Genomic DNA, 17,446 nt, shown 5'->3' with positions numbered 1-17,446 from the left:
AGAGTTACAGACCCATAAGGGTCCATTTGGTTCCTAACTATCATTTAGCTGGGGATCCCCTGGAACTCCCTCAATGATCACTGGGGGTCCCCGGACCCCACTTTGGGAACCACTGGCCGCGAGGTTACACTATGGGTTACCACATGGGCGCGAGTCTGAGGGTCAGATGACAGCATGTCAAATTCACTATAGTGGGTAAAACAAAACGAAAACAAACAAACAGGCCTAGCGGCTACAGCGCTTACAAAAAAACCAATGCAGTTAATCGAAAGTGAAACTTACATGATCCATTTCTCGTGAATCAAAACTTAATGCAGTCCTTCACTTGTGTTCCGCGGTGATCTAACCAGAATTTGTGAACATTATGACACATACACATACACAAGTTGTACAATGTTATACAACCCTAAACTAATTTTAGAATACACTCAGTAATGAAGACACCTGACTGAACATATAATATTGGCCAATATGTCAAATATGTAAATATTACATATAATGGTATTGAATGGAAAGTGGACCATTTGTACATGTTACAAAGCTTCGAGCAGTGACCAACTGACCGATCCCCACGAACGATACATTTGAGTAAGGTGTCACAACACTAGTGGTGAAATATGAGTTTCTGTTTTATAATGTTAATTTAGGTTTGTTAGTGTTATTGTATGTAGTCACACACCACACCCATTAAGGCTATGGACCAGAGCTACACACCCATGTACCCATTGTGCCTCTGCATATTGGGTCATATTTATTATGTCCTCCACTTTTTAAACAAGCACATCGATCAGCAATAGTGGGATGTTTATCAAATATCTGATTCTAAATTGGTGTATTTCATTTTAATTTAAAGTAGCCTATAGGCTATTAAGAAGTAGGCCTACATGAAAGCATGGGTATCGAGGGCCGAGGCTAGCCTACATTGTGCAAAACGGTCTGTTAAATTGAAAGTGAAACTTACCGGTATGCTAAAGTTTCGATTTCTCCTGAATCAACCCTCCCTCCCTCACATCCCCCAGGGGAGAAAAACTAAACAAAGCAGTGAAGCACCTGAACCATTACGGAGACGGATTTATGCTTTCAACTTTGTGTTCCTGCTTCCTGCTCCTAACTCACATTAAGCCGGTATAGTATAGTCTGATCTTCAGGCCAGGGTATGCCTGTTTTAATTTATATAACTTAGGCTATATAACTTTGATGTTCAGGTTGTACTAATAATGGACTATAATTTGTCTTCGTTCACAGTAATCACAGACATTCTGGTCAAGTCGAAGTCGGACCGAAGAAGAAGAAAGCCACGATGAAGAAGAGCACTTCCTCCACTCCCTCCAGCACCTCCAAAATCTATGCCAAAACCAAGCAGACCAATCATGATAACGTAAGTGGACAGTAGCTCTGGTCCATATAGCCTTTTTACTGCTCTAGCTGCCAAATGCGACGGCATTAGAGCTATGGACCAAAGCTAAGACAAGTGGACAGATATATTTATACGCCGATGAAGACGCCTTGTTATATGTTTGATAACTGAAATGATGTAAGATAAGATAACCAACGGAGTCCCTACACTACAGTAGCCTAGGTACCTCGGTGAACTCTCCTCTACACGGTACTGTGTGTGTGCGTGCATGTCATTTGTAATAGTCCTCTAAAACATGGTGTGCATTTGAATGATAGCCTTTGTTTTGATGACCCAGGTACAGGTAGGCTACAGGTGGGCACTGGGCAGCACTGACTGGGCACTTATGGACATCTGGGCACCAAAATTGTCTGTTTTGTTCAAAATGTTCATAAATGCAATAAATAGTAAGTAGCCTAATGTAAAGTATAAATGACGTGAACATGCACAGCACATCATTATCAGACTTAATTTTATCCTTCAACTTCTTGTTTATGCCCCAAAATGACTGGATAGGTTTTGTAGCAATTGCAGAACTATTAGATGTTAGTTACATAGCATACTTTTTTTTATATATTCCTTTTGGACATTTGGTGGGAGGGGGGGGGGGGGGGAGCCAATGTATTCAATTTAACAGTGAGGTGCCCACTCTTCCTTTGTGCCCACCAAGTGACAGCATAGAGCAGGCTGTAGGCTGAAGCATACCGGAATTTACGGAAACCAATTAAGACTTCTGGTTGACTTAATAAGCTATTTAAATGCTTGTTTCAACCCGTCCGTCAGTTAGATTTTCTTGCCGTTAAAAAAATACATAGAGCAGTCATACATAGAGCAGCACCATACATAGAGCAGGTCTCCCGACCTCTACTTTTTGGATATGATACGATTCGATTTTTGGAAAAGTATTTAAAAATATATTCGCCGGTGTCCCGCTCTGCCGATAGGAGGGAGAGGTTCCATATGGGGCTAGCCAAGCCATCAAAATAACAGTGTTATGGCTAAATGCAAGTCTCCCAAATTAATGCAATATACCGTATCATGTTTATTTCCATAGAACGTTTTGGCTTAAGCAGTGGCGTCACTACGCAGCAACAGGCCCTGACGCAGGATGGTCTAGAGTGCCCCCCAAGCCGCTATAGAAACAAATTAACTATGTTAAAAACAACGGTTTTGTATCAGACCAAACACTACTCTAAAATGAATAGATTCAAGCTGTGGCAATTGGCATTATATATCAAATTCGGTCTCTTTTCTGTTTAGCCAATTATGAAAAGAAACTATAAGAAAACAGCCAAAACAATGCGCTATCAATCAATCAATCTATAAAGCCATGTTGCGCAGCACGGAAAACTAAAAAGCGGCAAGCTAGAAATGCTTAATAAAGTAAACAAAATAATCAAGTAGGCCTACTGTAAAACACTGGCATTTTATTTTAAACTATTCATTTTGTTTCTCCACTTGAAAGGCCACTTGAATTATTTAGAACCTTGGCTTGGACAGCGCTCTCTAGGTAGAGAGGAGAAAAAAAGAGGGGAAAAAATAGGTGAAGTTGAGCTATAAAAATATGGTGACTGCGCACCACGAAAATTAGACAGCAATTATTTAATTAAATAAAGAGGCTCTGCCTCTGCGCTCTGCTTACCTTATAGGTGAACCTTCCTCGATTTTCGGCGTTTGTAACTCGCTCCGGCGGCACGTCCTTGCCCAAGTTGCCCTGCTCCTCCTCATCTCCAGCAGCATGCTCTTTCTCTTCCTCCATCGCAGCTTGTTCCTCCTCCATCCCCTCCGCCGGCTCAGTCTCCATGACCATGTCCATGTCCACTCCAAGTTCTCCACCTCCATCGTGGTTGCGTGGTCCGCTTCTGCATGGTGCTAGCAGTCACTGCGGCCGCGTTCGGCTCTCCTGCCTCCCCAGCTTCTGCCAACTGCACCTGGCCTGAGCTACAACAAGCCCCAACCGTTCGTGGTGGTGGTGGTGGTGCCTCTTCTTCTTGTCCCACCGCGGCCCCATCAACATTTTTATCGTCTTTCTTTTGAAAGAAACCAATTATTTTTGGAAGTTTTGCTATTTTTTTGTCTTTCTCTTTTTTTAGATTTCGCTTCTCACTACCACATTTCTGTTTTTGTCTTTCTCTTCTTTTAGTTTTCGCTTCTCACTATCGATTTTCTGTTTCTTGCTCTCCATTGTTTGTTTGTGTCTGTCGCCATTTACACCTATAACCTCTGACCTGTCTCTTCCGTCTTCCGGACCTGTAGCGGACCGGGCGGGGCCGGGCCGCCGGGGGCATGCCCCCTCCCATAAAAAAGTGAAGTGATCATACATGGTCAGATTATAAAATATTAAGTTGCGACGTAAAATCAACCTCAGTTAACAATATATTGTTAAGGGGCCCGGCCGCCTCTTTATTTAATTTATTTTTTTAAATTTGCCACATTTGTTTTCCTCCCGACCTGGGTGTGCCCTCAGGCGTCATGGGCCACCACGCAATCTCGTTGTCTGCGTCACGGTAGTGACGCCCCTGGGTTTAAGTTAAATTCTAGGTGTTGTTAAAATTGTCTTTAAAAGGTGTTAAATGTCCTGGTCCCTGTAGAAACCCTCCTTGCTGCAGCAACATTTTGAGGACACAGTGCGTCCCTGCATTGACCTCATTGATTCTCTACGCTCCCTGGGTGTGGACAAGGACCTGTCTCTTCCAGCTATCGCCGTGATTGGAGACCAAAGCTCCGGGAAGAGTTCTGTGTTGGAGGCGCTGTCCGGAGTGGCTTTACCAAGAGGAAGTGGTAAAACTCTTTTTTTCCCCTTACAATGGCGGTCTGTGAGCGGGGAAAACAGAAGTACGGTTTGTTTGATTGATTGATTGAATATTTTATTAGACAATAAGAAAAAATGCAAACAGCACAATGTACAGTCAGGCACATTTACACAAATCCTCTCTTATACTGTACCTGGCACAAACTCTTTTTGGATTGGGGTCCATGACATTAAAAAAATCAGACCAGTCTGAAGCGAGTGGTGCAACAGCACCCCCTATTGGTACTCTAACATAGTCACATAGGTTAGAACATAGGGACAAAACTGTGGTTGCACCACTCAAAAAAAGAAGACATATTTTATTGAAGCGTGTCAATAGGCTAACATTGTAGCAAGATATTCCGTGCCCAAAGGCCATTTACTGTAGTCCTTTTCCTTTACAGGCATAGTGACAAGGTGCCCTCTTGAGTTAAAGATGAGAAAAACAATGAAAGGAGACCAGTGGCAAGGGAGGATAAGCTACGTTGTAGCTGTTCAAGATGGTAGGTTTGATTTTATTCCATAATCAACTGAAAGAGGATATTGCAACAAAAATAATGAATTTCTTCTTTTTTTACTGTGTTTGAAATGTACAATGTGTTTTTGTATGCTGTCTTTTCATGTCTTCTTATGTCAGTTTTGTTTAGTGTTCAATGTCCGGGGACTACGGATGAAAATTAGCATCTCTGTTAAATCCAGTGTATTTACGCTACATTTTTATGTAATGTTCATTAATACACTCTGTCCCGTCCAAATAAACCAATAAAGTAAAGTGAATTATCTTAATTTAGAAGGGAGAACAGGTGGCAAACTGGCAACACTTCTCTTCCATGGGGATACATTATGCTCATTACTCATCTACGTATGATGTCTAATTATTACAACAAAACAAAAGCAGTAACTTGTCATAGTTAAATAAATCCCTCTGTGCCCAACGATGAGTTTCATTGTTTGAACATAACACCTTTTGATTTCTACTAGGCGTTTTGTCCGTTAGTGAAATCATCGATGATCCTTCACAAGTGGAGCAGCTTATTAAGCGAGGTGATAATAACGAATATCGTAGACATTGTTTTTAATTCCGTGAATGCAAGATGCACCAAACACGACAAAGCCCATCTGCATGCTCAGGTTTTTGTTTATTTTGTTCCAATTCCAGCTCAGGATGATATGGCAGGAGTTGGAGTGGGGATAAGTGAAGATCTCATCAGTCTGGAGATCGCCTCTCCTGATGTTCCAGACCTCACTCTCATAGACCTGCCTGGCATTGCCAGGGTGGCTGTACAGGGACAGCCAGTAAATATTGGGGACCAGGTAAAGACGCTTTTGTGTTGAACAAGCGATCTCTAGAGTCTGTGCTGCTCCCCCTCGTCCACTGCCATGCTAACTGAAATCTTAAAACTCTTTTATCTCGGATTCATTTCCCAGATGAGGTTTTTGATCAAAACGGCTTCACGGCTCATTACTAAAGCGTCGCTGTCTTGCGGTTACAATATTAACGTTGTTAAAGTGCTCAGCAAGTTTAATTTCATTAGATGGTGAGATATCTTCATTCTCCATGAAGTCATGAGTGTGAAGATGCGCAGAAAATTCATTGAACAATCCAGCCAACATTGACCGACTGAATTAACAACCTCGCCTTTCTTAATAGTGCCCCTACACTAGTGAAGCTAAAACAAAAATGTAAAATTAAATGTGTGTCTGAAATTTTTATGATGTGTTTCAGATCAAGAGATTGATACAGAAAGTCATCGCTAAACAACAAACAATTTGTTTGGTGGTGGTTCCGTGTAATGTTGACATTGCAACTACTGAGGCATTGAAGATGGCACAGGAGGTGGACGGCGACGGAGAGAGGACTTTAGGTAAAATGACGTTATTTAAAATGTCAACTTGATGTACGTAGCTCTGCTGTTACTAGGTTAACACAGTACATTTCTCTCTTGTCGTCTCTACATGCATGCACACACGCAGGTATCCTCACCAAGCCGGACCTGCTTGACAGAGGCACAGAGCAGACGGCGGTGGACATTGTGCATAACAAAGTCATCCCCCTCAAGAAGGGCTACATGATCGTAAGGTGCAGGGGCCAGCAGGAGATCGTGGACCAGGTGCCACTGAGCGAAGTCACCAGGAGAGAGAAGGTCTTCTTCAAAGAACACGCACACTTTAGGTCTGGACCCAATACTTGCTGTGTACATAGATGGTCAAGAGTACTGTCAAGGAAATTAGGAATACACTAAGCAATGCTAATCATTTTATTATTAATTTGAGAAACTCAAAGCTGTGTTAATTCTTCCTGTACAGTACAGTACAGTACAGCAGAGGGTACAGTAGAGGGACCCCCACACGGTAACTCGGGCTGGCCCTGGGTGCATTCCTGTGGGTCTGGGTCCCCCCCCAGACCCACAGGAACTGGGTCTGGGGGGGGGGGGGGGGTTTCTGACGGTTGTAAATCTGTTCAGTTTGTATGCTTGCTACTCTCTGATGTATAAGTCATATTCATATGTCTCTCTGAATAAGAGATCCAAATGGCTATCATGTTAAGTGTTTTTCTTGTTCCCCATTCTCACCAAACAGAACACTGTATGATGATGGTCAAGCCACCATTCCAAAACTGGCTGAGAAATTAACCCTTGAGCTGGTGAACCATATCGAGGTGCAAATTGTTCATTGTCCTTCATTTCAAAAGTACCTGATCACAGAAATTGTTTATGGACCATTTCATACTATCCCATTTTCAGAGATCCTTGCCTGCATTGGCGAAAGAGATTGAAATGAAAATCTCAGAAACGCAACGCGAGATAGAGAGATGTGGAAGTGGGCCCCCCTCTGATCCAGCAGAGAGAATGCAATTCCTCTTTGATGTGTGTAACCTTATTGTTACTCTCATGACCGTGTCTTTGGGGTAACACTGAACCCAGTAACTGTGTGGTTCGATGTAATACAAATTAAAACAACTTATGGGCAAGACTACCTGGTAACAAGGGACCTGAGTGATTTTACATAATACAATATAAATGTATAAAATAAATGACTAACTTTTATCCTATTTACTTGCCCCTTCTCCTATGTTTTAGAGAGTGATGGCATTTACTCAAAATGCCATTAGCCTGACTAAAGGGGAGGAAGTAAAATGTGGAGACAATCCCAATGTCTTTGCTAGTCTCAGAGAAGAGTTTGGGAAATGGAGTAAATACATAGACCAATCTGGAATAAATTGTAAGTACATTGATCCATCTACTGTAGCTACAATATGCAGTGACAAAAAATACCCCAACTAATACATTCCCATTATAAGATCTAGTGATTCTCTTATCAAAGAAATCCATGTCCCAGTCATAACCTAAACCTTATTATAGTTTATGCTCCGAATCTCTTATCCACATATCTATTAATATTGAAGTTAACAGAAAGATTGAAAGTGAAGTGGCTGCTTATGAGAAGCAGTACCGTGGAAAAGAATTGCCTGGGTTCATCAACTACAAGACCTTTGAGACCATGGTGCAGACGCAAATCAAACTTCTGGAGGAGCCTGCTGTTCAGAAGCTCAGGGACATCGCAGGTAACGCTATGTGTTTGGTGTAATCTAAATGTAATAAATAATTTTATATCTTGTATATTCAGTTTCTTTATCACCGTTGTTTTCTATTTGCTTTCTAGATTTTGTGAAAAATGTGTTGAGTCAGCTTGCTCAGTTGAGCTTTGTTGGATTTCCTAACCTCTTAAAAGTTGCAAAGGTATCCGTCACAAATACTTATGCACTATTGTGATTATGAAATGCAATTTATTATTACTTTACTATTATTAAATTGCCATTTGCTTTGCTATCCAGACAAAGATTGAAGGCATCAAGCAGCAGAAAGAGCCCATTGCAGAATCCATGCTGAGGACCCAGTTCAAGATGGAGATGATCATTTACACCCAGGACAGGACATACAGCCATGCCTTAAAGAAGAGAAAACTGAACAACTCCACTCAGATTATAATCCAAACGGGGCTCGAGCCGGAGGCCACCCTGTTAGAGCTGATGTTTCACCTGAAATCCTATTACGAAGTAGGTCTTGCATCTTTAGCCCAGAAAAAATAATATATTATTAACCCATTTATACAATACCGGTACCTGAGGTCGATTCTAAAAATGTCTTCTAAATGGATCCGAATACTGCAATGTTAGTTATGCATGGGTACAGTATATCTGCTACAGAAGCATTACACTGTTGTCAGATAAAATGGCCACCAATGTAATAAAAAAAAGTCAACCAAAGAACAAGATTCCTGTACAGGATCTCCTCACTGGTCAACAAAAACACCTTGAAGACCCTTACAGGATCCCTCGTACAAGGTTTCTTCGACTATGCATGCACCTCTTGGTACCACAGCACCTCAAAGGCCCTTAAAACAAGACTCCAGAAATGTACTGTAATTCTCCAAACTGTTAATAAATATTTCAATCAATCAATCAATCAGCAACTATCTAAAATCCTCATTGTTAGTTCCATATATACAGTATAGTGATTCTCAACCTCGTCTGGCTGACTTGTCTTTTAGTTCTACAGAATCTCTTCTCCACTAGTCCCCCCCTAACATTTCATTTGTTGACGAAATTATCAATATATTTAGTCTTAGTCATCATAGCTTACGGTAGTTTTTCTTTCGTTTTCGCCAGTGAAAAAAAGGTAGTCGATAAAAAAAACACTGGAACAAAGTAACCTTTATTTTGTCTTCTTCTCTAGATTGCCAGCCAGCGTCTGGCAGACCAGATTCCTCTGGTGATTCGCTTCTACGTCCTGGAGGAGGCTGCCACTCAGCTGCAGAGGGACATGCTGCAGATGTTGCAGGACAAGGACAAGACGGAGTTCCTGTTGCGCGAGGACTCTGCCGTCAATGACCGAAGAACCACACTGCAGAATTGCATGAAGCGCCTGATGCAGGCTCGCACTCGCTTGGTGGAGTTCTAATATCTCTTTGGAAAAAGTAACTACTATATGTCAAGCTTCTGCAAAAAAAATTAATAAAACAATAGGCAAGAAATCAAATTCTTAGGTTGACATTTGAACATTTGTTCACATCTTTGGTGCATCGTGAACTTGTAAATTGGCTATTTTTGCTATTGAACATACAGTAAAGTATGGTTTAATTGGTCCAAATGTTTGGAGTCATGACCTGAACTGGTTTAGTTTCTTGTCCATATATCTTCAGGTAGCACAAATGCAGCTGTATATACATTTCAGTGCTTATCAAAGATTTTCATGTCGAGTACACCCAAATTGATATTTATTTGTCTGTGGCTCTTTGGAGATTTGGCCGTGAGCTTGTAAGTTAAAACTTTTATGCTATAACAAATACTTTAGATAAGGATTAACTAAAGGACCCAGACCCTACTTTGAGAACCACTGTTATTTGGTTTTAGTTCAGTGCTTCATTTCCATGTGATTGTTTTTGTGCTTTTGTTAACCATGAAGCTCTTTAAAAAGAAATCTAAGTGCCGTGCTATACAACAAAGCTTAAATATATTTGTATTGCTATCAAATCAAGGAAAACTTTGAGTGAGCAGTTGGTTAAATATGATAATCTAGGGTCATTGTTAAGACTATGTGATAGTCGGTACTGTAGTGTAGTAGTATATAAATCTAAATGTATAAACCCTTTATATACAGTAGATCTGTATGAATGCATAATGATGGTTCTGTGATTGGGTTTCCTCTCCGCATGTTTTGTGTTGTGCTTTCTGATGTACCTGATGTTATAAACACATTAGATCATTTTGTAATTATAATTTGTTAACAAACAAAAAATAAATAAATAAAACATTTTCATTACGTTTGGGCTGTTTCTGTTTTCCTACCCTGAAGGATTTCAATAAAACCCTTGGAAAAAGGTGTGAAATGCTTTATGTATGGTGGTTCTTGGGATTTGAAGGGGAGTTCCATGACAGTTTCCACTGACTTGAACAACGGATAAAATTCTCAACTCGCTGTTTTCTGTAAGACATCACTCTATAAGCCATATCTCCAAAACTGGTGGGTCAAACTGAACAACCAATATGTCAATTTTAAGCTATGATTCCATACATTCACATGACATGAACATAACGGAAATTTAAAAAATCCAATGGCAGTCCATCAGTCAAATCTGGTCACAAATGTGTTCAGCAGTTATGATGGATTAAGGAAAAATACTGTTACAAGATTCAATAATCAAAGAATTTATTAACCAGATAGCAGTAGTAATACTTTCAACTAATGTGTAATAAATCTTCTTGAAGGTATGTCTGGCCCGAGGCATTGCCAAAGCATTTCCGGGGGTCCCCGGCCAAAAACGTTGAGATCCCCTGCTATAGACAGTAGAGTAGACAAAGGATCTTACAAGAATTTTGACCTGATGGTCCAGATTAAATTATGAGCAAGCAGGCAGGCTCTATAGCTCAATGGTAAAAAACAAATTCAGCACTTCAGTGCAGAAAACTGGGGTTCACATCTGGGGTAGAGGAATGTTACAGTACAGTACATCCAACCAATGAAAAGTATTAACAAAAGCTTGTGACTAAATAATAATTACACATATTCATATTTCCCCATTTCCTGAAAATTAACAGTTTTGGAATCCCGACAGCGATAATGAGAGAACAACAACGTGGGTTAGCCCCCCCCCCCCCCTTCTAGAAGCCCACCAGGTATCTTTGGGCCTGCGTCAGGCGCTTGAGGCGGCTCTGCAGGGAGGCTCTCTTGCTGCCGATGTCGATGTCTTCCTTAAGCAGGACCTCCACGTTCTCCTTGTCCTGCAACATCTGCAGCATCTGCATCTGCATCTGAGAGGCGCACTCCTGCAGCATGAAGTAGCGGATCACCATAGGGATCTGGTCCGACAGGCGCTGCCTGGCAATCTGGAGGGTGCAGACCAGAAGACAAGTGGACAGTGAGTGATGCCAATGATCAGAGACACTACAGTGAATATGGCCATTCTCTCTGATTTGTTTGACGTTTTACGGACCTCTAGACGGAAAATTGCTAACTTAAAACTTACTTGAAAATAAGACTTGAGGTGCAACATCATCTCTTGCAGGGTGGCATGCTTATCATAGGAGTAAATGGTGGTCCTTCTCTCTAAACTCAGGTTGATTTTGGCGGGACTGCCAAAAGGAAAAACTTTGGGCACTTGGGCAAGATCTGATTCCTCTATAATCTCTTCCTTCTTCATTTGGTCCAAACTTTGACTGTAGGTTCTGTCCTGTGTGTAAACGATCATCTCCATTTTGAACTGGGTCCTGATGGTGGACTCTGCCATGGTCTGTTTCTCCTGCTTGATGGCTTCAATCTTTGCCTGGAAAACAAACCAACTTTAAGTGATTCTGTCGACATAGGCAAAAAAGGAGGGAAACACATATAATTATATAAAGCATACCATTTATTATTATCTGGTTTGTTGTTCAGCGCTTACCTTGGCTGTCTTGATCAGATGAGGAAATCCAACAAAGCTATCATGAGCCAGCTGGATGAACACCTTCCTAACAGCATCTAGAGGTCATAACAACATTCCAACAGATCAGATTTTAAGTATAGAAAGAAATCACACAAATACATATTATTTCTTGTGGCATTAAACATTGAGCTCATTGAGGTCTGTCTGACTACATTCAGACAGAGATTCATGTGCATTGTACTTGGTGGGTTGATAGAGTGCAGGGACACGGGGGAGCCTGGGAGGCCAGTTGAACTAGCGAAGGAACTCGTCCAACTGTGTAAACTGGTTTCATGAATCATGAGTATTAATAATAGTGCTATACCTCCTATATCTTTAAGTCTCTTGACTGCTGGTTCCTCCATCTTTTTGATCTGGTCCTTCACCATCACCTCAAAGGTTTTGAAGTTGATGAACCCGGGCAGTTCTCTTCCACGGTACTTATTTTCATATTCAGCCACCTCTCTCTCAATCCACTCGTGAACTGTAACATATTGATAATTTTGACATTCATTTATTTAAATGTCTTGTTCATATCTGTCTGTCCAGATCTTTGTGGGCAGAGCCAAACCAGCACTAACACACTCACAGTCCTCTCCTGAGTGGTCCAGGTGGTCCTGCCACTTCTGAAACTCTTTTCTGAGCATGGGGAAGACATTGAGCTCTTCGACACATTTTAGCTCCTCCCCTTTAGTCAGACTGATGGCGTCCTGACTGAACGCTGTCACTTTCTGGAAAACAAATTAAAACCAGTTCAGATGTATTCTATGTGTATAAACTATACACTGTATTTACAGACAGGTGTCTTTGAACACATTTGAAAGACATTTTAATTATACAATATTTACAATTCTTATTCCTTTATCTCTTTCTACCAATTAGGTTAATATGCCAACTGCTGACTCCTACAGTTTGTGATGTCAAGGCTGGGAGGACGGTGCACATGCAGGGGTACAGTTCACTAGTGGTGAATGATGGGTGGGATATCTCCCTCTCGGCTCTACTTCTAACCCAGTTGTGTTTGTTAGAGCGCCCGGCCAAGACTGAACCCCTGGTCTCCATGGTGGTGGGGGCAGGAACTTTACTTCTGCGCCACCCGGACGGCCCTAAATAATATATCTAAATTCTGTGGCATTCGTAAAAATCTCCAGATATACACAAAGAATATTAAGGTGGAAGAATCTGCAGATCAGAGTGTCAGGGTTGCATCACATGAAGGGGCTCACATTGATAAGGAAGGCAAGTCTCTCTGAAGGCTCAGGTGGGGGTCCGGTGCCACATCTCTCCAGCTCTGCATGGGTCTGTGCCAACTTCTCCTCGATTTGCTCCTCAAGTCGAGGCAGGGATTTCTGAGACAACAACAAATGGGACATCAACGGTCAACTTCCAAAACCTAAATACAGTGTATGCAGTATACAAAAATGCAAGTTTAATGTGTGTACAGTATGCTGTGATTATTAGTCAATTTATGTATCAAAACGTTGCAGGGAATTAATGAGAAGGATTCACTTGAATATGATTCACGAGTTCCAGGGTGAGTTTCTCAGCCAGTTTAGGAATGGTGGCATAGCCCTCATCATAAAGACAGCTATTGAAAGAAACAATGGGGAAGTTACTGATCACATACGGTACCACAATCTGTACAGCAAGAACTTTAAAACAGGTAGGGTAAGAATATTATTATGTTACTGTCAGGCAGAAACCTTGTATCTCCATGTTTCAGCTGTTTTGTCTCCATCATACAACAGCGTAGTAACTACGATCAACTAGATCAACTACACCGTAGTTGATCTACAAGCTTGCGTTTTGAGCTTGTAGTTCAGCTATTTTTGGCAATTAAAAAACTAAAACTAAAGAAGAGCTTGTGACTAAATACAACTACTATTGGCATTTACCGGAAGTGCGCATGTTCTTTGAAAAAGTCCCTTTCTCTCTCCGAGGCCTCCTTCAGAGACACTCTCTCTGTGATTTCCTTTTGACCCCGACACCTGAATCAGAATCAGAATGGACTTAATTATCACATCACATGGTTTACAAATGCTTGTATTTTTTTCTTCAGAAAGAAAGAAAATAAGTGTGTGGCATGGAGAAACACTAGAGAAAAAGAAACAAGGAGAAATCTAAAATATCTACATGACATTATAATATTAATGTACTGTACAATAGTCTGTGCTGTGACAATCCAGTTCATACAGTATGCATTGCACATGCATAGGTTAGACATAAGGTGCATACACATATCAGCAGGTATGATATTAGACATTAAGGTGCAAAGAGAGAATCAGCGCAATTTGTCACCTGACGATCATGTAGCCCTTCGTCAAGGGGAAGACCTCGTTATGAACAATGTCCACCGCTGTCTCCTCTGTGCCTTTGTCAACTAAGTCAGGTTTGGTGAGGATGCCTGTATACCCAGAGTGTAAGGGAGAGAGGTGCAAATGTCTACTGTATGTGTTTCCTAAAACACAATAAAACCTAAGACACAAAGAAGCATTCCATCAAATTTGAGCAGCACAACCCACTTATTGTTTACCTAAAGTTCTTTGGCCTTCAGGGTCTACTTCCTTTGCCATCTGCAACGCCTCGGTCGTTGCTATATCCACGTTGCACGGAACAACTACCAAGTTAATGGTTTCTTGTTTATTGATGAACGTCCTTATCAGTCTCTTTATCTGAAAATAAACATCCTTGTGTCATTTTGATGAACCTGTCTTAGTATTTCAAATCAGCAATGATCTATTCTAAAGGGCCACTTATTTCGACCGATCTTTAGATAATTTTACCTCAGTAATGCTCATTATATCATGGCACCGTTTCTGTCTGCACACATGGGTGCAGTACTTAGTTCAGACTAGTTATTGGTCCGACAAACAACCACCTACCTCAAACACCAACCTAACCATAACCGCAAGCACGGTCCCATGTCTCAGAGGAGGGCTGTGGACAGTTCAGAATCCTGCCTACCAGACAGTGACATAATCGGCAGCCAGGTTTGCTCATTTCAAACAAGATTTCAAACTTTTATCTTTATTTATATTAACGTAAAAAACATGGCTTCTATTTCAGTGTGCTAACTTTCCAGGAAGATAAAGGCTGTAGTTTATTTTCTCCCCCCCCCCCCCCCCCCCCCCCGATGATGATGTCACTGGTAATCTGGTTTCTGAACTGTCCGCACAGTTCAATTGTCACTTTTCTAAACACTCAAAAGCAATGTTGAAATGTGTTGTGTATAATGAGAATGAGTGAAAACAAATTATATGAAGATAAGGTTGAAAATGGTTGAAATGCTCAAATATGTCACAAATAAATGACCTTCGATCTTAACCACTTAAACCTTATACACATACTTTGTTGACCGGAGTCCTCAGAAGCACCCGTTTCGAATGCCATCAATGCATTGAAAGCATTCACGTTTAACCAGAGCATTACTACTGTCCTACCAAGATCTCAGTAGGCTGCATTCTGTGAGTTGATCACGGCTACTGTTTTGACAGCGACGACGCGCGTTGTCAACTGATTCACGTGGCCGGTTAAGACTGATATGAGATTAGGGGATTTACGCTGCCGATTAAGACTGATATGAGGTTAGGGAATTTACGAGGCCGGTTAGGGTTAGTAATGTCGGAATATAACGTTTTGCGCTGGTGACGGTTGCGGTAGGTCAGTAGACAGCTACTGAGAGCATACAATGCTCTAATTAAACGTGATTTTGTCCCTTTCAATGCATTGATGGCATTCAAATCTGCCTGTTTCGCGAGTAATCAATTAACCTATACTGTACATGAGCAAGATTAAGTCGAGTATTAAGTCGAGTAGTAAAATATTGGTTTCTGTAATGGAAATTACATTTTTATTCCTATATAATTATTGATTTATTATATATTATTACATTTGTATAAATCCACTAAAGGCATTTAGTTGTAATTACCGGTATTGATTCTCTCACCGTGGAAATCTCTACATTTCCACAACCGTTTCGATATATTATCGGGTATTTGCCCAGCAGCCCTAAGGCAGCAGTAAGCTGAGCTGCAGTAGCATACCTGGTCCCCGATGTTCTCGGGCTGACCCTTCACAGCCACCCTGGCAATGCCAGGCAGGTCTATGAGAGTGAGATCTGGAACGTCAGGAGAGACGATCTCCAGACTGATGAGCTCTTCACTGATCCCCACGCCAACACCTGCTATCTCATTCTGGGCTAATGGAGATATAATATGGTACATCATGATGAATCCATTAAGACCTGAGTCTGATTCTACAAATGTCTTCTAAATCCTAACAGTTTTCTGAAAAACTTAAGTGGTGTTCAAACGTTTTCAAGTCAAGGACCCCATATGTATTTGGCCTCCGACCCCCCATCTCAAATTATTGTGTTCCATGGACACCAAGAAACAATTTTTTTTTTAACAGAGTACACTTATAAATTAAAAGATTTTTCAAAAATAGCAGTGCAGTGGCATGGCACAAAGTGACACACTTAGTATGTAAATGTGCTATTGCTGTTTAGCTCAACCTAAAAAGAGATGGATGGTTTCAGTGTTGTATTAAATGGTAAAAGAACAATAATGAAAAATGCCAGACAATTAGGGGGGGAACATCTCAATCTAAAGTGAGCCCACCTTCACGGATTTTATTCTCCACATCTGTGGGGTCTTCTAGCTCTTGCTCATGGCCCTGGTAACTGATCTTTCCAAACCACTTCTCTCCATGATGCCCTCTCTTCATCTTCAGCTCAAGAGGACATCTTGTCACAATACCTTAGTGGGAAAGAGTTAAGAGGTGGGAAAAAGAGGTAAAATCACCCATTTTAACCTAATGTCACTTTCACTTTATCAGTGTAGTGACATCAGTTGTGCGTGTGTGTAGTCACAACTCTCCGTGTGTTGACACAAGACACACGGAGAGATGACAGGTCAGAATCACAATCACAATCACACACACACACACACCCACACACACACACACACACACACGACAGTTTTGGTATGGAATGAACATACATAATAGCCTATAATAATTAGGCCTGCATCGCTTTGCCTAAAACACTGAATTATGAAAAGGACCGAAATTGGCACGCTTGCTTTATTCTATTGAGCGCATGTGGGGGCGTGCGAGCGGCTATATGTATGGTTTAGTTAAAAAGTTCTGTAGCCTGCAATTTATTTTGGAGCTTATTTCTAGTGCAAAATAAATATTGTAAGAGTCTTACCACTTCCTCTTGGTAAAGCCACTCCGGACAGCGCCTCCAACACAGAACTCTTCCCAGAGCTTTGGTCTCCAATCACGGCGATAGCTGGAAGCGCCAGGTCCTTCTCCACACCCAGGGAGCGTAGAGAATCAATGAGGTCAATGCAGGGACGCACCTTCTCCTCAAAATGTTCGTTTAGATTATTCATGATTTAACAAAGGATGATGATTATTAAAACACCTACAAATTGATTGTCAGTCGGATGCACGATAGGCGATATCAATTCGCGGACAGGCAGTCGGTACTCTGAGTCGGTATAGGGGCTGTTTAAGCTACCACTGACTGTACAGGGTCAGGGATGCTTACTGGAACTCCTTCTTAGCATATTTTAAGTTTCACTTTCGTTTCCCTGGATGAAAGTTTCAAATAGCACCCAGCCTCGAATGTTTCATTGATTTTCATTTCTTGTCAGCCAGGGCATATGGGGCTGGGCAACGCCCTGCAGAAAATAAATCTATACAGAGGCTCCTGCGGCTGCTTCTTCCATATAAATATCAGACAAATTAACAGATTGTAGCCTATCAGACAAAAAGATAATACATCGTGCCCC

At 41.3% G+C, this 17,446-nt stretch overlaps 2 protein-coding genes across 2 annotated transcripts; one reads left to right on the top strand and one right to left on the bottom strand.

Annotated features, from left to right (window-relative positions):
* Positions 1-1,018: 1,018 nt before the first annotated feature.
* LOC308323650 (interferon-induced GTP-binding protein Mx3-like) lies at positions 1,019-9,893 on the top strand. Its single transcript, XM_080775410.1, has 14 exons — positions 1,019-1,125; positions 1,246-1,378; positions 3,988-4,177; positions 4,592-4,674; positions 5,319-5,501; positions 5,914-6,052; positions 6,162-6,360; positions 6,768-6,846; positions 6,932-7,054; positions 7,268-7,409; positions 7,594-7,752; positions 7,851-7,927; positions 8,023-8,244; positions 8,924-9,893. The coding sequence occupies exons 2-14, from the start codon at positions 1,301-1,303 to the stop codon at positions 9,146-9,148; spliced, it is 1,899 nt and encodes a 632-aa protein (XP_080631536.1). The 5' UTR covers positions 1,019-1,125; positions 1,246-1,300; the 3' UTR covers positions 9,149-9,893.
* A 486-nt stretch (positions 9,894-10,379) lies between these two features.
* LOC308332409 (interferon-induced GTP-binding protein Mx3-like) lies at positions 10,380-17,194 on the bottom strand. The gene is made up of 13 exons (XM_080788303.1): positions 16,858-17,194; positions 16,268-16,405; positions 15,692-15,846; positions 14,182-14,320; positions 13,947-14,052; positions 13,544-13,636; positions 13,158-13,236; positions 12,875-12,997; positions 12,238-12,379; positions 11,974-12,132; positions 11,628-11,704; positions 11,214-11,510; positions 10,380-11,073 (listed from the first exon to the last, which is right to left on the bottom strand). The coding sequence occupies exons 1-13, from the start codon at positions 17,042-17,044 to the stop codon at positions 10,849-10,851; spliced, it is 1,920 nt and encodes a 639-aa protein (XP_080644429.1). The 5' UTR covers positions 17,045-17,194; the 3' UTR covers positions 10,380-10,848.
* Between the last annotated feature and the right edge of the window lie 252 nt (positions 17,195-17,446).

This window comes from Protomyctophum bolini, assembly GCF_963924005.1.
Source record: "Protomyctophum bolini genome assembly, chromosome: 2".
Classification (NCBI taxonomy): Eukaryota; Metazoa; Chordata; class Actinopteri; order Myctophiformes; family Myctophidae; genus Protomyctophum; species Protomyctophum bolini.
Note: the sequence above shows the minus strand (reverse complement) of the source record. Positions and strands in the feature narration are given on the sequence as shown.